Source organism: Lagopus muta, chromosome 26 (assembly GCF_023343835.1).
Source record: "Lagopus muta isolate bLagMut1 chromosome 26, bLagMut1 primary, whole genome shotgun sequence".
Classification (NCBI taxonomy): domain Eukaryota; kingdom Metazoa; phylum Chordata; class Aves; order Galliformes; family Phasianidae; genus Lagopus; species Lagopus muta.
The window spans coordinates 1,055,426-1,079,080 of NC_064458.1; the positions used below are offsets into that span (position 1 = coordinate 1,055,426).

The 23,655-nt window shown below is 57.8% G+C and overlaps 2 protein-coding genes across 5 annotated transcripts in view; both read right to left on the reverse strand.

Moving 5' to 3' along the window:
- Window positions 1-17,113, reverse strand: part of ELL (elongation factor for RNA polymerase II) — a 32,915-nt gene extending 15,802 nt beyond the window's left edge. The window contains exons 1-3 of the mRNA XM_048927860.1: window positions 16,933-17,113; window positions 3,005-3,052; window positions 153-274 (exon numbers count right to left, since the gene is read on the reverse strand). Of these exons, the coding sequence (XP_048783817.1) occupies window positions 153-274; window positions 3,005-3,052; window positions 16,933-17,067 (305 nt within the window). The 5' untranslated portion in view covers window positions 17,068-17,113. The remainder of the gene's footprint in view (window positions 1-152; window positions 275-3,004; window positions 3,053-16,932) is intronic.
- Window positions 17,114-17,724: 611 nt separating this feature from the next.
- Window positions 17,725-23,597, reverse strand: FKBP8 (FKBP prolyl isomerase 8). 4 transcript variants are annotated; one of them, XM_048927862.1, is made up of 9 exons: window positions 23,465-23,597; window positions 22,274-22,576; window positions 21,971-22,140; window positions 21,751-21,839; window positions 21,356-21,573; window positions 21,109-21,281; window positions 20,938-21,015; window positions 18,919-19,056; window positions 17,725-18,473 (listed from the first exon to the last, which is right to left on the reverse strand). In XM_048927862.1, exons 1-9 carry the CDS (start codon window positions 23,580-23,582, stop codon window positions 18,387-18,389), a joined length of 1,374 nt encoding a protein of 457 aa, XP_048783819.1. In that variant the 5' UTR covers window positions 23,583-23,597; the 3' UTR covers window positions 17,725-18,386. The 4 variants fall into 4 exon arrangements, with proteins under 4 accessions (XP_048783819.1, XP_048783822.1, XP_048783820.1 ...); XM_048927865.1 differs by lacking the exon at window positions 23,465-23,597 and adding an exon at window positions 23,005-23,262; XM_048927863.1 differs by lacking the exon at window positions 23,465-23,597 and adding an exon at window positions 22,857-22,980.
- Between the last annotated feature and the right edge of the window lie 58 nt (window positions 23,598-23,655).

Sequence of the window (23,655 nt, forward strand, 5' to 3'; positions counted from 1 at the left end):
TGACTCTTCTGCTTACCCAAATGCGCACGCAAACAGATTGCAAGGTCTCCAACCTCAAAAAACACTCTATGTTTTGTTCAAGTTTGTTAAGGAAACAATTCTACAAAATACAAGGTAAGAAACAGCTGGGTTGCTTTTGGTGCATCACTCACCTGGATACATACTGCTGGATGCAGTCAAAGCTGCCCTGGGGGCTGTCCTTGCCAATGTTGGAAAGATAGAAGGTGAAAGTCCGCACCTCGGTCGGGCGGTCCGGCCTGGGAATTGCGATGTGCTGTGAGGATGGAGAAAAACTGGGCTCACCCCCACTGCCACAAAAGCCCATTTTTTGGCAATGAGTGTGCTCTGAGCCGTTCTGGGATCCAACCCAAGGAAAGCAGGTGGAGTACTGCGCAGGAGATTGCAAAGTGCAGGCTGGGGAGAAGCTGCAAGCAGGATTCAAGTCACGGTGCAGCAGTGAGAGGGTAGGAGAGGAGGCAGGGATGGAGAGGTGAGTGGAAAGCAGAACAGAGGTAGGAACTGGCGGCTCACTGCCCTCCAAAGCAGAGCCCACAATCATCTTTTTCTAGGAATCTGACCCAATTCTATCAATTCAGGCTTAAAACAGACTTGCAATCCCTGTTTACGTTCAATTTAAAACACTGGAGACCTGTCTCTTTAGACTCAGTGATCCAGCACTAAGCACAGCACAGGCTGGAGCACCAGGCAGCACCGGTGCTGCCTCTTTTTTGAGGGATTATAATTCCATACTGAGATTTCACGGCTCGCAGTGCTGTGTGACGTGGCTGCTAAATTAAATATTTAATCAAGCATCAAGTGTGCTCGGCAGCACCTGCACGGCGCTCCTCCCATGGCTCTGCTCTGCAAACTGAGGCCTCAAATACAGATCCACAAAGGGGAGATCCGCTCCCCTCTGGTGCTGCAGTGCAAGACGCAGACTGATCTGTATTTATGTGCGCTCAGAGAGCAGGGATGGACCCGGTGAGCTGCTGAGTGCTGTGAGCACCCCACAGCACCAAGCTCTGACTACAGCGGGGGCAACAAACCCTTCTACCCCCAGCAGGCAGCTGGGAGCACACACAGCTCTGGGTGCTCTGCACGCTGAGCCCACGGCCAAGAGGAGCAAACGGGGCTGCATGTTTGCAAAGCAAAGCCTGAAGGACGCGTGCAAACTGTGGCACTGCTGCAGGAACGGCTGCTGCTGCCCTGCTGGTGCTTCTGCAGATCTGCGAGAGCTGCCTGGGCACAGAGATGTGCAGTGTATGCAAAGCGGCCGTTATCGAGGAATTATTTTTAGCTGGAGCAGAAGGGTTTCTCGAGCCACCACAGCAGCACGGTGACGGCGTGGAGGGAGCCCTAATTTTGGTGCAGTCGTACAGCAGTAACCATGGGCGCTTAAAAATAGCTCGGCACAGATGTGACTCGCGTTTCTTCTTTCAAGTAATATTCATCTGTGTACAGCTCATTCTGAATGGCAATTTCACCTTCCTCTATTTATACCAACACGAGTTCATCCCAAGAAAGAAGGGAAATGTCACATTTTCCGCTCACGTCGGGCTGAGCCGTGCCCAGCAGCCTGCAGGAGCACCCGCGTCACCGGAGGCTTTCTGTGCCCCCTCCTCTGCTTCCCCCCACGTAAGCACCTGCAGATCTGACCAACCTCATCCCTCTATGGGCTTTTACCAAAACAGAAACACCTTCAGCCCTCCTCACAGAGCTGCCTGCCCTCCCTGGATCCTTTTTGCAGCCCTCTTCTGGGTGCACTCCCACAGTCTGTGTCTGTCCCATGCTGAGGACTCCCCTCCTGGGCACACAGCTGGAGGGGCAGAGCCCTCCCCAACCTGCACAAGGTACTTCCACAAATGGAAACGTTTTAATGCAATCAGCTGCATTTGAGAACTTGAGAACTTATTCTATCAGTGCTGTTATCTTCCCAGTCCATTGGTGGGAAGCACCTTGAGCCCCACTGCCAGCCCCACGAGCAGGGCACAGTCCTGATGCAGGCAGGCGCTCTGCTAAGAGCCAGATGGTGACACAGCTGCCAGCTCCCCATCAGCACTATAAAAATCATAACGTGGGGACAAAGGGCCTTCCTGACAGCCCCAAGTGAAGCACAGAGCTGAGCTCTACTTTTGGCCTCTCTGTGACAATTAATTCACCTGCAGACGAGGAGCTGGGGCAGTAGCAGGGTGCTGCTCTGTGAGCAGGGGGCTCAGGGACTCCATCCCCATTTTTTTGGTGCTGTTTTCACTCACCCCCCCCCTCTGGATGCCCCATTCCCAGCACTGCCCAGCTTCACGGCACGCTTCCCATCCCAGCAGTGGGGCTGTGCCAGCTGCTCTCACTGATTTCACCACAATGCTCCCTTCGAGGAAGATGAAGGAAAGAGGAGGATGGGCAGAGCTCAGGCAGCTGTGCAGGAAGAGGCAGACAGACCTGAGCTGCCTGCTCCCCCAATGGCACACAGGTTGGTCACTCACCTGCAGCTCTCCCACACCGTGTTCTGCTGGAGCCCCACCTGGCTGACACACGAGCAAGGAGGGACCGCCTGACTTCAATGCCTGCGTAGCTCAAGCACATCTGAAACTTCCACTGGGCCACCACAAAAGCACCTCTGATTCACTGCTGCCTTCGTGTTCTGAAAACAAACCTTACATTCCCTCTCCTTACGTTGAGCACCTGAAGTTAACGCACGCTTTTCTGTATCTAAAAAGTAGATAAATCACTTTTTCAAACCACAGGATGGCCCAGGTTGGAAGGCACCTGGGAGTCCGTCCAGCCCCGGCCCTGCTGCAAGCTTATAGAGCTCCTGCACAGTGAGCAGCATTGGCTCTGTCCTGGAGCAGCTCTGAGCTGCACAGCCTCCACCTAAAGAACTCAGAGTGTGTGCAGGAGCAGGACGGAGTTGGACAGACAGAGTGGGACAGACAGACAAAGGTTGCTCACATCACTGCAAAAGCAAAACCGGTGCGCGCTTCCCCAGGCGGCCCCTGGGCTGACTTACCCCTTGGCTTCCTTGAAACTGGATTACCGGTTTTGAAGTCACAGTATCCTACAAAAACAAATAAAAGAAGAATTAGAGGAGCACAAGGCTCAGACAGCCGCTGTCGAACAAGTCAGCTGGATTTTCCACCTATGCTTTTTTTTTTTAAAGAACAAGGCTCAGAAATACACAGAGAGAAAATGCAGGAGCAGCAGAAGCAGAGAAAGGATGAGAGCACGATGCCATCAGCTCCAAGCACTGCTCTCAGCCACTGACCTCCAGAGAAACGGATGCTGTGACACGGCTCCCTCCGGCGCAGAGCAGAGCGCTGCGTGTCCTCAGTGCTTGTGCAAGTTTTGAGTTAAATAGGGAGTATTTGAGGGGAAAATTTATGGCAGCTCAGAGAATGCACAAAGTGAACTTCTTCCAGCAGAATGCTGGCAATTGGATGGGGAGGCAAAAGGAGGCTCTGCTGCTCTGCCCAGCAGCCTGCCGGCTCCTCCCAGCTGCAGCCCCTCTGCTGCTCCAAGCTCAGGCAGGCGCAGCTCCTCGGTCCTCCTGCAGCACAGACTGTGCACAAATCAATGCACCATAGGAAATCTGGGTGCCAAAAAGCCTGAAAAATGATCTTGTAGAGCTAATTACAGATCGGGGAAGGCCTGCAATTAATTCTGGAGGATTACTTAAGTGGAATAGAAACACGGAGCGCGGATGTAAAAGAATGTGGCACTGAGTGCAACCACACACTGTTCCATGATCAGCTCTAGTTACAGAATTTACACATTCCCTAATCTTTGTATGGGCTCAGTTAAAGAAAAAGAAAATAAATGAGCGTTCCTGCAAGTTAAGGAGCAAACTTCAGCTCTGCTTTACTGCTGTAACTCCCGGAGCACTGCTTGCCATTTCCTAGAACGGGTCTAAGAAAAAAACATCCATCTTCCTCCCACCTTCCCATAAGGGAAACTTGCACCCCTGTGCCCTCCTTCCTGCAGCTGCCTCCCCACTGCTCCACTCAGGAGCAGCACTCAGGACACCCAACTGCTGCACATGGCTGCACTGATGCTGCCCCAGCCCAGCACAGCTTGGTGGTACCAATGCAGACAGCAGCAGGAAGCACAGAACCTGCTGCACTGCAGTCAGTCCTGCAATGTGCTGCACAGCCTCCTGCCTGCTCACAGCCCACAGTGGAGCTCACGGAGCACCTGGCCGCACTCTGCACTGCACAATGCACTCTGTGCTCCTGCTGCATCGCTGGGGCACTGCAGTGAGGCTGCAAACACAGCCCAGCATGCAGTGCTGCTCCTGAAGGCATGAGGTTAAACCCAAAAAGGAGCACCTGGCCCCAAAGGCCCAGCACACTGCTCTCAAGCTGGCACAAGCTGACATGTGCAGAGAGGCACGGCTCCAGGCACGGGATGCACGTGGCACTGCAGTCCTGGGGCCAAGCAGGCAGCTGGGCACCTCCCATTTCTTCAGGGAAACACAGACGATTAAAGAATACTCTGTTTCGAGAAGTTCTGTTCTGCACTTACTGGAATTTGTACTGGAGGCAGCACTGCACGGGAAGTGCTGGCCTATACTTAGTACCAGTGCATTTGTCCATTTCCTCCGATGTCAGGGAGCAAACAGAGCAAACGAGAGCTCACCTCTGTTTATTTTGGAACAAGGGAACGGTTTTCAGAACACGAAGCTTCATGCAAACATTTCAAGTTAGTACCAGAAAGACCAATAAACAGAGCAGCCACGGAGCCCAGCTGGGCGCAGAGGGAAGCAGGGGCACAGCGCCCACCCGAGGGGTGCTGAGCAAACCAAGCCGTGCTGAGGTGTGCAGAGCAGTCACTCCTTTCTGTTCTACACATTTGTCTTTGTTGTTTTGAATGCTCTGAGAAGTGCCACCAAAACCAAAGCAAGCAGAGGCAGCGCCTGGTGTGCACCGAGACCAGGGGATCATTAGGAGCAGCCAGAAATTCCGACCCTGGTGGAAATAAACCCCTCTGAACACACCACAGAGGGCTTCTCCCAGGACATTCCACTTCCTCAAGGCTTGCATTTACCTCCTACCAGAGAAAAGCCTCCTGAATATTCCCTCTTTACATCACATCTATCACTCACAGAACCAATCTGTCTCCCTGCGGTTCAATCCCAGCTGCAAGGAGTCTGCTGAGATGTGAGAGTAACAAACTCCCATCGCCGGGCTGTTCTTTGTAAACCTAAACTACAAAGCCTCCCAGACCTTTTTACGGACTGGATTTACTGCTTAAATACAAGGAACACCTTGGGAATCCGGTGGCAATGGGACTCCATCCCACAGAAATGGAGGAACCCCGTGCCTGGGCGCTCAGGGCTCCAGCTCCCTTGGATGCACGTCCCCACCTGGAGACACATGCATTACAAACCACGTTTTTCCTAAAGTCACAAACAGGTGCAGACCACAAAGCACCTCCAGACAGAGCACAATGCAATGCAACTGGTAACAAGGTGATGAAGATCTTTGATGTCAGCCAAAGCTCCAGGCTGGACATCTCCACGTCCCCATGGCCGGGCTGCAGAGCGCCGCTGCCTTCCTCGCCTGTGGTTGAATGATGCTGTGCAAAGCCGGCGTCACTTCCTCAGTGGTTTGAACTTCTTGGGTTCAAAAGGTTCAGAAGCCACGAGTGCTCCTATAAGACAGACAGCATGTTGTGTGCAGAGCCACTGCACAAAGCCTGGGAGGAGCGGAGAGCACAGAGGGATCTCAGTGCTTCCATGCCGTGCGGCACCAAAACCAGCTCTGCGCCAGGGTCTGGTGAGAGAGGGCTGTGATTACATCACACATCTGTAGCCAAATGGAATCGTTTCGTGCCCATGATGTAAAGCAGGAACTCAGCCCTACATGCACAACAGCCTGTATCAGCACAGCAGAACGCAATTAAACTGCTGTCACTGAGATGTCAGCCTGCAGGCACAGAGCAGAGCTGGCCATGGGCGGCTCTCACGCACACTGGGACGGCTCTGCTTCCTCAGCCCAGAGCTCACCGGGCTCACAAAGCAGCACGGGACCCATCCAGAGCAGTTTGGGACCCAAAGCCCAACAGCTGAGCGTTGCTCCCCGAGGCAATGCCCCATAGCACTGCCCCACAGCACTGCGTGGCTGCCAGACCCCATGGCGAACACCAGAAGGGAATCCCAGCTCCCTGCACACGCAGCTCCGTGGGGCGCAGCACATGGCTGCACTGCAGCGCTTCGCCATCCAAAAGAAGAGCTACGTGTCTGTGCCATTTAGGCAGTTTTCTTTCAGAAAGAAATTAAAGAGGCCCAATTCCTTTGAGAAGTAATTAGAAGCATTTTTGCCTGCAGCTCGCTCTGCTTGCCGGCAGCAGAACCCCCCATTTCTGCAGTGCTGTGAGCAGTTTCCATGCAGACACCCAGGCATGGTCTGCACACTGCATGGCTGCAGCAACCAAAGGCTTCCCCCAGCGAGTGCTCCAGCTCAGCAAGCAGCTGCATGGAACAAAGGCAGGGGAGGCACAGAAAAGCGCCCTCCAGTAACTCCTAAATGGACAATTGGGATGCAATGGGCCGTCCCCAGAGAAAATGCAAGCTTTGTGTTTCCAGACAAATGAGCTGGGCCATGCAGAGAACCTCAGAAAGGTTCTTCATCGGGTTCGAGCAGGAAAGCAGCACCTATCTGCACCAAAAGGGAATACACACTGTGAGCAATGGGCCACGATGGGACGCTGAGCTCCTGACTCACCCCTGGGCTCCAGATAGAGCTGCCCTGGTGGGACACACATCCCAGCAGCACTGCTCCTTCCCTGCTGTCTCCTCACTGCTCTCCCAGGCGCTCGGGGAGAGCTGCTCGTTAGGGCTGACAAGAGGCAACCATCAAAAGCACCGAGGATCATTATCAGCACTGCAATCATTACAACCTCCCACCAATTTCACTGCTAACGAGATGGGGCACCCAGCGTCGCTGTGCTGCCAGGAGGCGGACGGCCAACTCCCACCTCTCCAGAGGTGCACAGATCAGAGGGGAAAAGAGCATTTGCATCCCCATGCAATTTTCCACCCAGAGCACAGCTGATGGCAGCAGGGTGGTAATCAAACAGCTATCCTCAACTGAACATACAGCTGCTGCAGAAGAGCTACCGGAGCACAGCAAGCTGCTCCCACGTGGTAACCCAGCTCTCTGATACAACCAATGTGTCTCCCCAAAAGAGAGAAGTTCCCTTCACTGCAGCGCAGTGCTGCAGCCATGGGGCACTGCTGCTCTTCCAGGAAGGCTCTCGTCGCTGTGCCCCAGAGCAGAAGTAGCAGATAAAGTTGGGAAAGCACTCAGCAAGTCGAAACAGCACTTCCCAAAGCGCCCGCACAAAGATAGCGCTGCGTTGGCAAATTCGTGGCGAAAGACTGAGTGCAGAACTAGAAATGGGTCCCATTGTCACTCAGGAGCTGTTGAAATGGAGCTCTGGGAAAAGGCATTTTAATGTCAAATGAACACAGCCCTAAAAACGCCCCTTTCTAAGAGCCCTGAGGTCACTGTTCAGCTGGGAGAAAAGGATTCCAACAGCAATACCAACACAGAACTTCAGTGGGCTCCAGCGGCGCAGCTCCGCTTCCAACAGCCCAGACAGGAAAACAGAAAGGTAAATATCAGTGTTTCTGAGCGTGGGCACAGGAAAGCAAACCCTGCACATCTGTGTTCTGAAGTGCTGCTTTCAACAAGGAACAGCATCGTGCAGAGGAACCACTGCAGCACTGCATCCAGCAGCCACCGAGCACCGCGCAGCTCCGGCCCTGCACAGCCCCCAGCTGCAATGCCAGCCCTGCCTGCCTCTGCTGCAGAGTCTTACTGGAGCCATCAGATGATCTCGTTCAATTGGGAAAGGGCTGAAAGAAAACCCAACCAAAACAGCTGGCAGCAGGAAACTGAATCATCCTCAATTCCCAACTCTGCAAAAGGTGAACAGCAGCTCTGCTTTCCCTGAAGATTTTACTTAACAGCTGTGTGAGCCAAGAGTCATTGCAGGGCATTTGATTTCCTGCTCCTTACACTGCAGGAGACGTCCCCTTGCAGGAGATGCCATGAAAGATTATTTCTGTGCCTCCTGCAGGAGGCTGGCTGGCTGCTTGTTTGGTCTGCAGACATGGGCAGATCTGAGAAGGAGGCAAAAAGCTTCTGGACATCCAAAGGAAAGCACTGCCACCTCCCCAGGCCTGTGTCACAGAGCACAGCTCGGCCCCGCACTGCACACAGCCTTCAGAACAGCAGGAAAGGCACAAAGGAAGAATGAGCAGCACGTTAAGGATGGGCCAACAATTTAACTCACCCTTCTGGAAAGCTTTGAGACATCAGTGAGGGCAGAGTTTAAAAAGCCCAACCTTTAAGCTATACTGAAAAGTAAGAATTTGTTTAAATGCCATTTATTCCAGAACGCCAAAGTATTCCAAGATGGTCGGCCAGCTCCAAGCCTGCCTGAGAGGAGGGAAGAGGGGCAGCCCTGAGCTACACAACGGCTTCTGCTGAGCATCGCAGCCTCTGAAAAACACTGCATGGGCACAGCCAGCGAGAGCACTGCTAAAAACAAGTATTTTAAGATACTTCCAATATTCCCTCAACTCTGTGGCTCTATGAGAGCCAGCAGATGCCCACCGTGGAGCTCCATCCCACGGCAGGGACGCAGCTGTGTGCAGGGTCAGCCTCCGCTTCTGAGAGCGCGTGGGTACGGCAGGAGGGCTGCTGGCACCCCGCTTCTGAGAGCAGGGGATCTGCTGGCAGACACCTGTGCTGCTTTGCATAACGAGAAACCAAAACCCCATTACGCCACTGAAAGAGAGGCTGAGAGCTGCCTGGAGACAGAGGGATGCGCTGCCCTGTGAGCTGCACTGCGAGCATCGCACCGCTGTGTGACCTCTGCACCCAGCGCAGCGCTGCCAGGCTGCGAGGAACAGAAGGAAGAGTCGGCTTCTGTGATTGCAAGAGGCAGCCCTGCAGTGCAGAACCCCACCTGGCAGCAAGGAGCCATAAAGAGGAGCAGCTCTCTCCGAAGGGCAGCTGTGACGGCAGCGCTCCGCACCGCGCTTATCGCGTGGGGCAAACAGTGATGGCTGCTGGTTAATGAACAACGCTGCCCCGAGGCCGCCCTGTAACGAGCTGCCCTCCACTGCAATCTGCCACAGAAAACACAGCGCTTCCAACCCAGCGCTCTGCTTACGAAAGTGTCATTTATTTTAGGATGTTTTCAGACACCGGGCTGATTCACTTGGAGATGCGCACAGTGATGGCTTAGGCGAGTTTCTGAAGCACCAGGGTGATCCTTATCTGCCACGTGGCTTTGCTGATGTTCTTGCAAGAGAAAATATAGAAAGGCAGTTGAGGGCTCAGATTGACTCACTGGTTTGGGACAGATCTCACCCAGCACTGCTGAGTGCAGGAAAACAAGGGAAAACAAGCCTGGACCGGCCTGCTCCTCGTGCCCAGCTGCACCCCATTGACTCTCGGAGCGAAGCGTCACTACTGCTGAGCCCAAATTCTTCTTCAGACATCCCTCACAGAGCTGCAGCCAGCCATGGATGGGCCCTGGGCAGCCTCAACTGGGGAGGCCACCCACCCCATGGCAGGGGTAGGGCTGGGGGTCTGTAAGGTCCCTCCCAACCCAACCACACTGTGATTGTATGGTTTTGTGATGGTCGAGGACCCTTCCAACCCAACCACTCCATGGTTCTACAATCATTAAGGACCCCATCAATCCCAACCATCCTCTGATCCGTGGCAGAACAAGCAATAAAGCACTCACAAAGGACAGTTTTTCCACCAGAGGGATTCTACCCCCAAGGTCTCCAGCTGCAAGCATTAACAAACCCACGGTGGTGCAGCCCCTGATCCCCAGGCCCTCCTGGCAGCCGGGTGCAGGGGCAGCTGGGGCCGCAGGCTGGAGGTGCTCCCTGTGCTACAGAGGCACAGAACCTGCTCTGTTTCAGCTGCGCTTCTGTTTGCACTGCCAGGGTGGTTGGGAACAAACCTGCTCCAAAAATAAAGTGACAAACAGTGAAAGAAAGAGCATACTCTTCTGAACTGGCAAAATCAACCCCTAAAAAACAGGAGAATAAAGTAAGAAATCCAACGTTTCTTCGCTCCCCTCTAGGAGGGCTGTGAAGGCTCAAGTTACGGCCAATTCCAAAAACAAGCACGGCAAAAAAATAATTCAGATAAGAGCAGTGAAAACACAGCAGTGCTGCTGCCAACCAACCAGAGACTGAAGCCACGACACCCCTCACCTGCAGGGCGATGGCACAGATGGCAACGCGGGCACACGCTGTCACAGCGCAGGGCAGCAGAGGAAGCGTTCTGCATGGCAGCGCAGGGAGCAGCACTTCGTGTGCCTTCCCCGTGGATCAGGAACAAAGCCTTTGTTACATTCATAACCATTTCCAAATCACGCTCCGGAAAAAAAAATGTTTGCGATTGGTTTTAATCACCATTACATTCCACGTCAACTGAAGTGCGTATTTGAAACAGATTTAAGATATCCCATTTACTTTTATAAAGGGCAAGCGTGCCTTGCTTTCCCTTTTATTACTTCCCCCTTCCCGTTGCTACATTTCTCGAGATGAAAGCATTGCCAGAGCAGAGCCGTGTGCTGCAGAGCCACCGCTGTGCTCCGGGCTGAGCGCTCAGTGCACGGCTGCATCCTCCTCCCTGCTTCCTTTTGGGCTGTGGATGAGGAGCTGCAGCAATGCACCCAGGGAGCCCCATGCAACATGCTGTGCTCCACAAAAGAAACCGGCTGGCCGAGCTCCTATGCACTGCTTAAGAAACCGTTTATGGGAGCAGAAGTCCTTGATTGTGCAGGCGGGCAGAGCAGAGGTCGCAGTTGTGGTTGGAAGCCACATTCCCCCAGCCCAGTGCACCTCAAAGCTCAGAGCACAACCCTGGTGCTGCCAGCAGGGCCGAGCAGAGCAGAGCCCCAAGGCTGCGCCCAGCACAGCTCCCATCGCCCCCGGCTCCGCGCTGGGCCGTGCTGCACTGCGAGCCCCGGCGCTCAGGTCTGTGCTCCCAGGCTGGGACAGCTGGCTTCCCCCCTCCACCCCATCCTGACCCCTGGGTGCCACAGCACGGCAGGGCCGGGGCTGCAGGGCCGGCTTGGTGAGGGCGCAGGGACGCACAGCCCCGTGCTCCGCGTGCTGCTCCTGGCTCAGAGGCACTTTAAGCCTTTGACATTTCACGGCAGCGAGCCGCAGCAGTTAATTACAAGCTGCGAACACGATTTCTTTCACCCATCTATCCATAACTCACGTCACTGTACACCAGGAGCTCCGCTCTCCGAAGCGAACACGCACAGCCCAGCTCAGCCCCAGGCTGAGCTCTCAGGCTCGGGACCACAAGCCAAACACCTGCATGCGCAGGAGAGCCACTCGCTGCAAACCACACTCACTGCAGTCCATTAAAGGCTGCTTCGACCCCCCAAAACGCCCTTATCTATGTGGATTATCAGGTTTTTAATTCCTACAGTGAGCATTTATTGCAGGTTTTGTTGCCCACTGCACATTCTTCCTGCAGAGGAACCACAGAGGTGCACCTGCAGGCTCTGCCCTGCGGTCACTGCACGGCACAGCACAGCGCATCCATGGGGATTCTCAAGGAGAGAGCAGAGCAGTGGCACAGAGCTTATAAAGCAAAGTATGCTCTACCAGATCCCATGTTCTCCTCTTTGTAGGGACCATGGAAGACAGCAACACGGCCTGCTTCACTTTCTCATAGAAACCAGGAGCCAAAAACAACTGAAATCAGCGCCGGAGCTGGAGAGGTAGAGCACAGCACACACAAACAGCCAGTCTAGACACTGCAATGTGGAAACATGATTCAAATAACCACAACTGGCACATCACGTATTGATCGCAGCCCATCGCAGAACGGGCCCTCGGTGAGTAAGAATATAAAGAAAGATTCAATTAGAGTCTTCCACTTTGGTTTTAGAAAAATATGGATCCTTTGGGCACAGGGACGCAGACCATTCCTTCCGTCCTGCCAGGCTATGAAGGAACACACCTGGCTACTGTGCTTCACCTGGTGCTGGTGGCACCAAGGGACCAAAGGGGTCCTGGTTTCCAGGGAGGCTTCAGGAGAAGAGTTTCTCTGGGCACAAGGCAAAGCAAGCAGGGTTACCAGCGGCGCCTCGCAGCACCCCGCACTCGGTGACCTCTTTTTGAGTTAAACAACCGCCGGTTTCTTTAAATTAAAGAGGCACTGGTCCAATGTAAAGAAAGGAGGGACCGAGTGCACGGAGCTGTGCTTTTCCAGACTGCCTTCTGGCTGGAGCAGGGCAGGGAGGCGGGCGCAATGCGCACTGCAGGGCGCTGTGGAGGGGCTTCAGAGAATGAAGTCAGAAGGCAGCCCTGGGTTACCATGGAGGGCACAAGTTGCCTTGTGTACACTGGAGGTTTCTAAGCAATGCCTGAGCCACTACAGAAAACTCTTCTTATCAGCAAATCCAAGCTCCTTTCCTGGATCATGCATCTAGGTCAGGCGCAGGAGCGCGGCGCTGGCGATGCCTGCGTGTGGAATATCAGCGTAGCCAACGTTATCAGGCGTTTCTTTTCATCAGAAAAGAAGTTCCCTTCAGATCAAGGCTCCTCCACAACCAGCATTCACCCCCACTGCTCGGCGGCATCCCGTCTCCCCCTGGCTGTTGTGCCACACAGCAGCCATGCGCCCACCCCACCTCCAGCCCCGCCGCCGTCCCAGCGCTCCATTGTGCACGAGCAGCAAAACCACTCCGTCAGCCAAAACCTATTCTCCTCCCGTGGATTAGCTGGCACAAACGAGCACGGGAGTGACGCATGCAAACTGTCTCTTCCCATTTTTCAACACGCACAAACACCGGGGATTTGGAGACGCTTTGCAAGTTCACGCTCTGAAGTTACAGACAGCACTGAGCTGACATGGATTGGGGTGCGGGTGCACCTGGGAACCCATGGGTGCGTTCAGCACTGAGACCTCAATGCTTTTCCAAGCAAACCCCCATCCTGCCCCCCCCAGCAGGCAGCACAGCGCAAAGCGAGCGATTTCAACAGCCCTGCACCGCGCCAAGCAGCTCTGACACAACCCACAGAACAGGACAGGGCGCTCCGTGCTGCCCCACGGCCCCGCAGCCCGAGTCCTGAGCGCGCATCTCAGCAGAGGGCCCTGCGAAGACGTGAGGCTGCCATAGAAATGCAGCCTGCGTTCCCACTGCTGGTTCAGCTCAGTATGAAACCAGTGAGAAAGCAAGCTGAAAGGCAGCGCAGGTCGAGTCCTGCTGGACAAAGCACGCGACCACCTGGCCCAGCTGTGGGATCCATTGATCCGAGTGCCAAAACGCTCCTGTGCCATGCCTTAATAAAACAGCTTCATAGAAACCAAAGGGGTTCGACGTCAAGTTTGCTCCCCCCGGCATTATTAGAAAGCAGAAAGTTACCAAAAGGCCAAACTGAGTCTCTCTGATGAATGCCATCTTTTTAAGGTGCAGATAAAAAACAGAACGTGACCAAAAGAAAAAAGGGGAAAGAAAGCACTCAGGCCCAGGGATTCTGCCCCAAAGTTTCTATCTTCCTTTGGCACGTCACCAATTAGAACTACTGCTGCAGCCTGCTGCCACTGGTACAAAAAAAAAAGCATAATTGGTTTCTAATTTGCCACCGAATCCCATAGCAACTGTACGTCACTTTGGATGTAAATTACAGACGGTTCTTTCCCGTGCAATTTGAAAACTATAGAGATGAATCTATAATTTGAGCAGACCCAAGCGCTGCATGGTCGAGAGGAAAAAGCTGCCCTAAATAATTGAAAGGAAACCACCGGGGGCCAAAACATTCCTCGGGACCATGGGAAGCCTCTCCCCATCCCATCCCTCAGCTGGGAGCTGTGGGTCAGCGCTGAGCTCGGCACGTCCCGGCCCATTTCTGCTGATGGCTGAGCTGCGGCACAGCTTCCTTCCCCAGCCTCCTCCGGGCTGATTCACTCGCTCATGTCACCGTCTCATGTTCCCGATGTCGTAACAGCTTCAATTCTGACGGACGACAGCATCAGTGAGTTAATAGGACAGGAAAAAACAGGTTATGGGAGAAGAGGGATGATGCAGAAAGCCCGGAGATAACTCAGTGAGCTCTGATTCACAAGGAGCAGCGCTCTCTTTCTGACACCCGCCACGCTCTGCTCTACAGACCCTTCATTTCGTAGTTTGGGCTTTAAGCGCAGCAGCCTGACCCTGAAACCCAGCTCTGGAGGAGTTATTTCAGCACCGGAGGCTGCAAAGGATCTGCTCAGCCCTTTGGGAAACAGCCTCTGCCACACCATCCTGCAGGGAAGGAAGGGGATGCGGGGAGCCCCAGCAGCAGACCACAGATCCAACACTGGGTTCAGAGCGTGGGGCAGAGCTGGGGTCAGCTCAGCTCAGCCCCCACTGAGTATCTGTGCACCTGCCAAAGCTCACCAGGACTCAGCTTGCAGCGCTGGGGACACGGAGAGAGGCGCACGGCCGCACTCACATCACTTGTGATCAGAATGCAACCTGCTGTGCGAGCGCTGCTCCTAAAACCACAGCCATTTTCTGATAAATATGGGAAATTCCCACCAGGGAAGTTCCAGGAATAGTCATCAGCTCTGCGTGGCCCCAGCGTTGACGGCTGTGATGGCACACGGGTCTGAGCGCGGTGCTCAGCTCAAACCTACCCACCCAGAACTGCTGGGATGCTGACAGAAGTCGGGGGCAAAAAGCAAAGGATGAGCGCTGTGTGCTGGGGGGCACCCAGGTGCATTGATGGGGTCACACCACAGCTGTCACAGAGCGGGAACGGGGAGAGCCAGGGCAAAGGCTGCAGGAAGAAAGCAGGGCAGGGGCACAGCAGACCCCAGCTGCTTGGCCTGGCGGAGCAGAGGGGACAGAAGCTGCACGGGGAGGCCCAGCAGTGCCCAGACCATCCAGTGCGCGGCTGAGGCAGGCGAGCCAAGGCAGAGCGCATTCCTTGGAGAGCTGAGCGTTGTTTTAGGCTGCTGGACAAGGCTGGCTCCATCACACCAGCACAAAGGCTGGCCTGGGACACGTTACAAATGCTCATCCTTCAACTGCAGAGCCCAGCAGGCAGAGACTGCTGGGAGGTGTAAGCAGGTGATGCGGGTTCTGCTCCTTCCATGCAAGCACAGCACCCTGCACTGCAGCCAGAGACAGAAACCCAGCAGATCCCAGCACCCAAAAGGGATGAACGCCGCTCTCCATCGCCCCACAGCTCCACTAAAGGAACACAAGGGCTGTAACCCAAAGCAGCAGACCTGACGGGGCGATCGCTTTGGGATTATGCAGCCCAACACATCATTCTTAGGCCGAGAACAACTCAACCAAACGAAGCCATTGCTCCATCCGCGGGCATCACAGCAGCACACCGCCCTGCTGCAGGGCCAGGCTGCACACACGGAGCTGCAGGAGCACCGAGCACTGCTGGCCGTGGGGCTGCCAGCCGTACAGCACGACACCACCTGCAATTTTTTTTCCATTTTACCAAAATTAAATCACAGCCCAGAGGAGCTGCAAACAGCCGCCCCAGGTGTGCCAGCACCGCTGCCCCATCAGTGGGGAAACTCAGTGGGCTGACGCAGTGCCTGCGCTCACGGCCACTCATTGCCGCCTTATTCACTGCACAAACAGCACTGCTGTCCCTCCCTGCTCGGCAGCTCCGGCTGCTGCTCCTTTGGGTGGCGGGGAAGGAAGCAAAGTTCATTAGTGGCCGATGGCCACCGAACAGCATTTGGAAAATAAACACCACTATTCACGGCGCCGCGACCCAGAATAGCTTCCCAAAATACTGAGCGCAGCTGCCCGGAGCCTTCCTACTCACCCTCCCCCAAAGGAAAAGACCTTCCCAATACACAGGCCTCATTCCTTTCATTTTTAACGTATATACATTGTTAATTTTAAAGAGAAAAATAATTGAAACCCTCATCCTATCCAAGGCCCCTTCTATCGCCACTGCCTTCTCATAACGCCGATAAGAGCTCATTAAAAGACGAGTTGATAAACCTTGGAACAGTAATTACGTCCGTCCTCGCACGGCTGATTGCCCAACACGGGGCTGTGATGTAACCCACACCCGAAATTAAAAATAGTGTTGTGACAACATATGGCTTATCCTACAGAGCCGGCAGCACGGTGGGTTCCGGCTGCAGGGAAGGTGAAGGGCGGCACTGAGATGCGGGGAAAAGGGGGAAAAGAACGCGAGAGGATGGGAGGACAGAGCTGGGACCGTGATGGGGGGGGGGGGGGGCTCAGCAGAGACAGCGGGGAATGGCGATGCGCGGCCCCAGCGCGAGCCGGGGGCCGGGGTTGGGGGGGACCCGAAAGACACGAAACAGGGGTGGGGGGGGATGACACCCCACAACTCCCACATCTATGGGGGGAGGGGGACCTGCGCTGCCCGGTGTCACGTAGCCGGGGGGAGGGGAAGCGGCTCCGCGGTCATTGAGAAGGAGGAGGAGGAGGAGGGACGCCGCCCCCCCCCGTCACTCCACGGCCATTTACGTGGGGGGGGACGGACAGCTCAGCCTTGGCACCCCCCCTCCTCCCCCCGGCTCCCCAGCGGGCACACGACGCCTCCTGACCCCCCGAGGCTTTCCGGAGGACAGGAATCCCCCCCCCCCCCCGCCCCCAATGGAAGCACAGGGTTACCCCCATCCCAACGCCGCCCGCATGGGGAAGCCAGGATCCCCCCCCGAAGTCTGAGATGTAAGAGAAGGGCACAGCCAACCCCCACCCCCCACCCCACGGCCTTCAAGCCGGGAACCGGCCACGAAATCAGACCGGGCCCTGAAATCAAACCCAGCCCCGCACGGAGCCGAGCCCCCCCCCCAAACCACAGCCCCCCCCAGCCCACCGCTCCACAGCCGGGCTCCGGCCAAAGGCCTCGTGCCGGGGCCGTGCCGCGCCCCCCCCGCCCCTCACCTTACACGCCTGGTAGCTCTCGAAGGCGCGCAGGGCGCTCTCCGTCAGCTTCACGTGGAAGACGGAGACGCGGGTGCCGCGGCCCAGCCGGCCGCAGGACAGCCCGTACCCGCGCTCCGCCTGCAGCGCCGCCATCTTGGGACCGTCTCCCCCTCCGCGCCTGGGCCGCCGGGGCCTCCGCCGCCGCCACGCCCCCCTAGTGCATTATTCATGAGAGTTCGGAGGCGGAGCTCCTCGGGCTCCGCCCATCCGGAGAGCCTGTTGCTGGGGGAAGGAGGTGGGCAGAGCGCGCTCCCATTGGTCGAGCTTCACGGGACGCCGCGGCGGAGTGGGTGACAAGAGGGAGGGGCGGGGATATGCAAAAACGACGACCGCGGGGCATGGCGGGAAGGGTGGTTTGGGGCGGCCGCAGGGGGACTCGGGGGCTGCGGGCGGGCGGTGCCCGGAGGCGGTTGGGGAAACCCCCCCCCTCCTCCGGCCGGCACAACGCCCCGAGGGGCCCGGGCTCGCTCTTCCCGCAGAGCACCTGCCCCTGGGCACGGCCTGGAGGTACGCAGCCCCCCCCCCCCCTCCCACTAAGGGCAGGGGGAGCCCCCCCAGGGGCAGCCTTTGGGGCCGGAGTTTGTTTTATTCCCACGTGCATGACTCCCCCCATCCGAGCAGATTCCCCACTGCCCCCCAGCCAGCCGCTCCCAGCCCCTGTTGCAGCGCAGCACCTCACGGTGGAAAGAACAAGGCCCAGCCGTGCACGAATCGTCCTTTATTGGGGAGTTCACAGTCAGTTGGGGGGGGGGGGGGGACAGTGCGTATGGCCCCTGGGAGCAGAGCTGAGCTGGCGGCTGTGGGCCCATGGCTGCGGGGAGCTGTAGGGCAGAATGGGGACCCCGCAGGGCCAGACCTACAGGATCAGCCAGGACACTGCTATGATGCTTCGTGTCCTTCACCCCACGGGGTTCTTTGGCTCTCTGTGGGCATTGCACCCTCTGCGGAAATGCTGAGGGGGGAGCGGGAGGGCAGAGCTGGGGCTCCCTGGCAGCCCCCCGGCTCAGGGGGAATCTCATTGCACGTGCCCCAGGCACCCCACATCCCTTACAGTGGGCTCACGTCCAGCCAGCTTCCTCCAGCAGCCCCGCAGCCAGGAGCACAGCAGTGCCGGGGCTCGCTGCATCCTCCCTGGGACACGCTGCTGGGGACAGTCACTGCGTGCAGCACTCACGGGAGGTCAGGCTGCCCCTGACACATACAGGGCTGTGGGATCTCTGCTTTGCCTGTGGCTCTGTCCCCAACAGGATGAGGTTTGGGGGTGCTGGGTGACGGTCAGGATAGGGGGGACGTGGTACCTCCTGCCAGGAGAGCATCTGCGAGTCCACAAGGAACGGGGAAGAGAGCAGAGCCCCATGGACCCCCTGGCAGGAGTGAGGCACATCCCAGCGCCGGGCTCCCCACCGCCGTCCTCAGTTCCTTGCAGCGATGACCACAGACAGGGCCACGCCACCAAGCGCGATGGCTGTCGCACCAAAGAGCCACTTCCAGGGGATGGACTGAAGGGGAGAGAAATTAGCACTGTGACGGGATGCCCCTCAGCCTGGATGTGCAGCCCTGCCTGCTGGCACAGGGCCGTGGGGCAGCGCGCGGCTCCCGACACATCCGAGATAACACAGCCCAAAAAGGCAAGTGCTGCGTCGGCTCTGCCCAGCGCGTGGCCAGCACGTCCGAGGGGACAGCATGTGCTGCCCAGCTGACAGCGCTTTCCACCTGCACGGCCAGCTGGGAGCAAAGTCCAGAGCCTCCAGCTGCCATCGCCAGCCAGAGCAGCGGCAGCACCGCAGCGATCAGCAATTCCCTGGCCCTCAGCCTGGGCTGGTTCACTTCAACGGCCCCCTGCCCAGGAGCAGCACCACGCTGGCCCTATGGGACGCACCCCCTGTAGTCCCCAGGGGTGTCTCCAGCTCTGCCATCCCTCTGTATGCCAGCACCAGCCCTTACCCAGGTCAGCTTGTCTTTGCACTTCACCGGGGCACTGCTGGCTCTGGGATTCCCAAGCATCTTCCTGTACATCTCCGTCTCCACCGTCTTCTGGTCCGCGTGCTTCTTCACCAGCTTTGAGAGCTCAGCATGGATGGTCTGGGGAGCAGAATGCAGCACAGTGGTTATCAAACCCTGGGTGGAGGGGAGGGGACAGTGACAACAGTGCAGATAACAGCAGGCTGGGCCCCCCCAGTCCTCAGAACCTTCATCATCCCTCTGGAGCAATCCTGCCAAGCCCTCCTAAAAATGCAGTTCTGAGCTCTAGCTGTGCCCCATCTTTTTTGTCCACCAAAGCTTCTCCTTGCTGACAGCCTGTTTCCTATGGAAGTGACATGAAGGAACAGCTGCTGGCAGTGCAGAGAGGAGCCTGAAGCTGATGGCAGGCATCAGGAGAGGATTTTCTCCTTTAATCGAGGCAGAAAAGTTTCTGCCTCAGGGACAGACCAGCCTGAGCTCTTCCACATTTCCGTCAGGAAAAAGGCTGGGCAAGCAGGCTTACACCAAGAATGCTCTGAAACCAGACTGTGGCAAAACCTGGATGTCCTGCTGCATCCTGCACCATGGGATCTGCTCCGTGGTGGAGGGCCAACATCCCCAGCCTGCAGTGGCTGCAGGATGTGGTGGCAGCAGCACAGCAGTGCCACAGCCATGCTGTGCCCTCTGCTGGGGATGCTGCCCCAAAGCAGCAGCACAGCGAGCAGCCAGGGCACTGCCAAGCCATGGCACCAGCAGCAAACACACCCCAGCAGCTCGCTGGGTTTGGTGTTTCGGTGTAGGACAAACAGCATCTCCATAAGGGTGAATTTCTGAGGGGTTAGAAAGGGACGTGAAGGTCTGCACCAGCTAGGAGGTGCTGGCAGCCCCGGACAACCAGGTTTCCTCATCCAAGGGCAGGTAGAACTGAGCATTTCTTGAGTCTGTTTTCACCAGCAGCAGCCATAGCTGTGACTCACCAATATGTGTTTAACGCTGCTGTCTGGAGCAGCACTACCACATCCCTGTGAATCCCAGTAAGCAGCTGGAAAGGCCAGTAATTTGTTTGTGGTTTCACCAGTAACGTCACTGCTGGGCATTTTGATTTTTGCTCCTTTTCAATTAAAAGCTTCACTCCGGTGAGCTGATGAGCTGCAGCCCTGCCAGCAGCAATGACATGAAGGACAAGCAGGGAGAGCATCCCTCATCCCTGTAGCCCTCGCTCTGCTCCCCTACCTCCTCCATGCTGCCCAAGACTTTGAGATCCCACATGCCCTTCCCCAGGAGGGCTCTCAGAGCAAAGCTGCCTGGGTGCTCTGAAGGCCACTGAGCACCTGCAGTCCCCACGCTGCCCATGACCTTCAGGCACCAGGGAACACGAGGTGAACTGTGATGTTTTGCTGAAATGCCCACAGAGGCGGATAAAACTCAGGAGCCAATGCAGGAGCAAAGCCCCCACTGCAGGCAGCGCCTCCCCTGCTGCTCCCAGCCCCGCTTTTGCTGGGGCCATTTCCTGGCACTGCTGAGGCTTTTGACTTCCCCGAGGCTTCAGTCCTGCAGCTGATCATTAACCGACAGGAAATTCCTGACCCACAGATTGCTCCAGCCTGGGCGCTGGACTGAGGTCTGGGCTTGCTGGGGCCACCCAATGAATCACACTGCAGGCTGCTGGGTGAGATGGCAACAACTTGCTCTGCCTCGCTTCTCGCAGCAATGGCACAAGCCAGCAGACCGTGCAGGCAGAGCTGCTGAAGCAGAGATAGGCTGGCAGAGAGCCCTGCTACCACAGGGGCCAAAGGGCATAAAGAGAGCCTCACAACGTGGCGATAAGGAACCCACGCGCTCAGCCGTGTTCAGGCATTGCAGCACTGGGTGCTGGCACTTGGTTCACCACCCCACGGCTGCCCCAGCCCTGCACAGAGGAGGCTGGTGACAGCTACGGGGGGCACCGAGGCTTGTAGGAACACGGCCACAAGGACAGAGCCCTGAGGACACCCAGCCTACCTTGTTTGAAGGCTCCAGCTTCAAAGCCGCCTTTAGGATGGGGATGGCCTCTCTGTACTCGCCCTGCTGGGCCAGGACCTGGAAGGTGAGGTGGGGGTTGAGGGAGGTGAGTGAGGTGTGCTCCCCACCCCTCCCCAGCCCTGCCACACAGCAGGGATGGCAGCACCTCACCTTGCCCTTTCGGAAAAGTGCCTTGATGTTCTCTGGCTGATGCTCCAGAACAAGGTTACAGGACTTCAGGGCTGCCTCATAATGGTCCAGTTTAAGCTGAGAGGCTGCCAGATTGTTGAGACATTTCACCTTCACGTCCAGCAGCTCAGCCTCTTCATCTGGGGTGAATTCAACTGCAAAGACCCCAGAGGTGGGTTACAACAGGAAGGAAGCGCAGGCAGCCCTCACTCACAGCAGCAGCAGGTACCTTTTGAGCTGGAGCTGATGACTTTGAGAGCGATGTCGTAGGAATTGATGGCCAGCACATAATCTGCCTGCTGGTAGTAGAAGTTGCCTCGTTCCCTCTTGCGGTTGGCCAGGCCTATCTTCTCCTTCCCGCTGAGCAGCTCCAGGTCTGGTGCATCCCGAGCCTCCAGCAGCTCCACCTCCAGTGTGAGTGCTGCGTTGGGTGGGATGTCAGGGCTCCTGCAGTGGCACAAAGCCATGCTCAGGCCTGGCTCTGCTACAAACCACCAATCCCAGAGGTGACAGCAGAGCCACAGGGGCTCCCCAGCAGTACAGGCTGTAGTAGAGGGGACTGGGGATAGCTGTCATAGCCCTGTTCAGGCCTACCCTATTTCGTTCCACACTCTCCATGCTCACCTGCCCTGTACACCATAGCAGTACTTGGCATCTGACATAATCAAAGCCGTTTCTCCCATCTCCATAAGCTGTACACAGAGGTCCAGAGCCTACAGGGAGCAACGTTGCAGAAGAAGGTGAGCAAAGGGGCCAATCCTGCCTCCAACAAGGACATCGCCAACCCTAAGTCTCCCCCCAAGGCGAAGTTGCACACATCAGGGCGGCTTCCTCCAAGCCCCACCTGCAATACGTCGCAGTCTCCCAGGGTAAAGCTGAGGCTGGGGTTCTCCTCCACCACACTGCCATCCTCCAGCATGGCCCTCAGACGGACAGTCACATCCTGGCCCTTGCGGGGCCGGCTCTCCACCCCCTGACCTGGCACGAGTGTCTTCTTCTTAAGCAAGCCGCTCCCTGGGCCAAGAGAAGCCGGAGGTGGTCGGCACACAGTAGGGAATGGGAGAACCCCGCTCCCAACCCAACCTCAGCCTCTGTGCCGGTCAAAGCATCCTGCGAACGCCCTGCCGCCCTCCTGCCCTGCTCTCACCCAAGACGTCGAGCCACTCCTGGGGCTCCTCGGCTGCTTCCCCTGGGCCTCGCTCTGAGGACTGGGCGCCCTCCCGCAGCGGTCCCCGCGCCCGTCCCACGTCCTCCAGCGGCGGCAGCTCGCTCAGGTCGTCCTCGTCCTCCTCCAGAACCTCGAAATCCTCCGCGCCGTCCAGCTGAGAGGCGCCGACCGCGGCTGGTTCCGGGATGGGCGGTTCGGTGCCGCCGCCTGCCCGGCTCGGGGAGCCGCCGCTCATCTCCTCCCCGCTGGAAGCCATCGCGGCAGAGCAGGGAGAGCGGCGACCTGCGGGAGAGAGGAACAGTCGGCGCTACGGACACCGCGATGAGGCCGCCGGCACTCCCGGAGCGCACGGGGCTGTCCCGGCGGGGTTGTCGGGGCCGGACCGGGGAGGCCCGAGGCACCGGTTCCGGCCCCTGGAAGCGCCGCCCCGCGCGCCCCGCTCCACCACGTGCTTTTCTCCCGCGCGCGCGCCCGGCGGGGGTCCCCACGTCACCGCCCCGTCACGCGCCGGGACTCCCCCTACAGCAACGGCCGCCGCGCGCCCCCCGCCGCTCCCACCTACCCGCGAACTCGAGGCCGCCGGCCCCGCCCCCGCGCTCCCATTGGACCGCTGCCTCCCGCCCCATCGACGCCATTGGGTGGCGCCGACGCTCCTCATCGACGCGTCGAGCACGGCGCGCCGCGGACTTAAAGGGGCCGCCGCACCGCACCTGCTCCGCGGGCCCGGCACTCCCGCCGGGCCGGTGTCCCCACCGCCCGTAGCTCCGGTAGCTTTCGGTGCCCCGCCGCCGAGGGCTGTGAGTGCCGGAGGCCCACAGAGGTTTCCTGCAGCGCTTAACCCCCGCGCGGCCGGGCCGTCGCCCGGGAGACCCCCGGCTCTGTGCTCCGGTACCGAGGTGGCCCCGCGGCTCCCGGTTCCCCCCTCGGCCCAATCTCCACCACTTCCGGCCCGGCTCCGTGACGCACGCGCGCGGTGACGCCACGGGGTCGCGCTCGACGTGACCCCGCACCCGGAAGCGAGGCGCGGCCGCCGGTGCCGCTCCCGTCATGTGAAGGGAGAGGGAAAGGAGCGGCGCCCGGTGCTGCCGCGGGAGGGGCGGGGCTACCGAGAGGGGCTCGAGCCCGCGCCGTTACCGGGAAGCGGGCGGGGAGGGGGGGGGGCTCCGTTACCGGGCACGGCGGGGGCCGGGGGTCCCGCGGGCAGCGGCGCGATGGAGCCCACGGCCTCGCGGGTGTTCTGCGGGCGGGTGCTGGGCATGGTGAACGCCGAGGACGTGAACGCCATCATCCAGGCTCAGAAGAACATGTGAGTCCCGGGGGAAGCGGGGTCCCGTGCGAGCGGCAGCCCTCGGTGCCCCCGA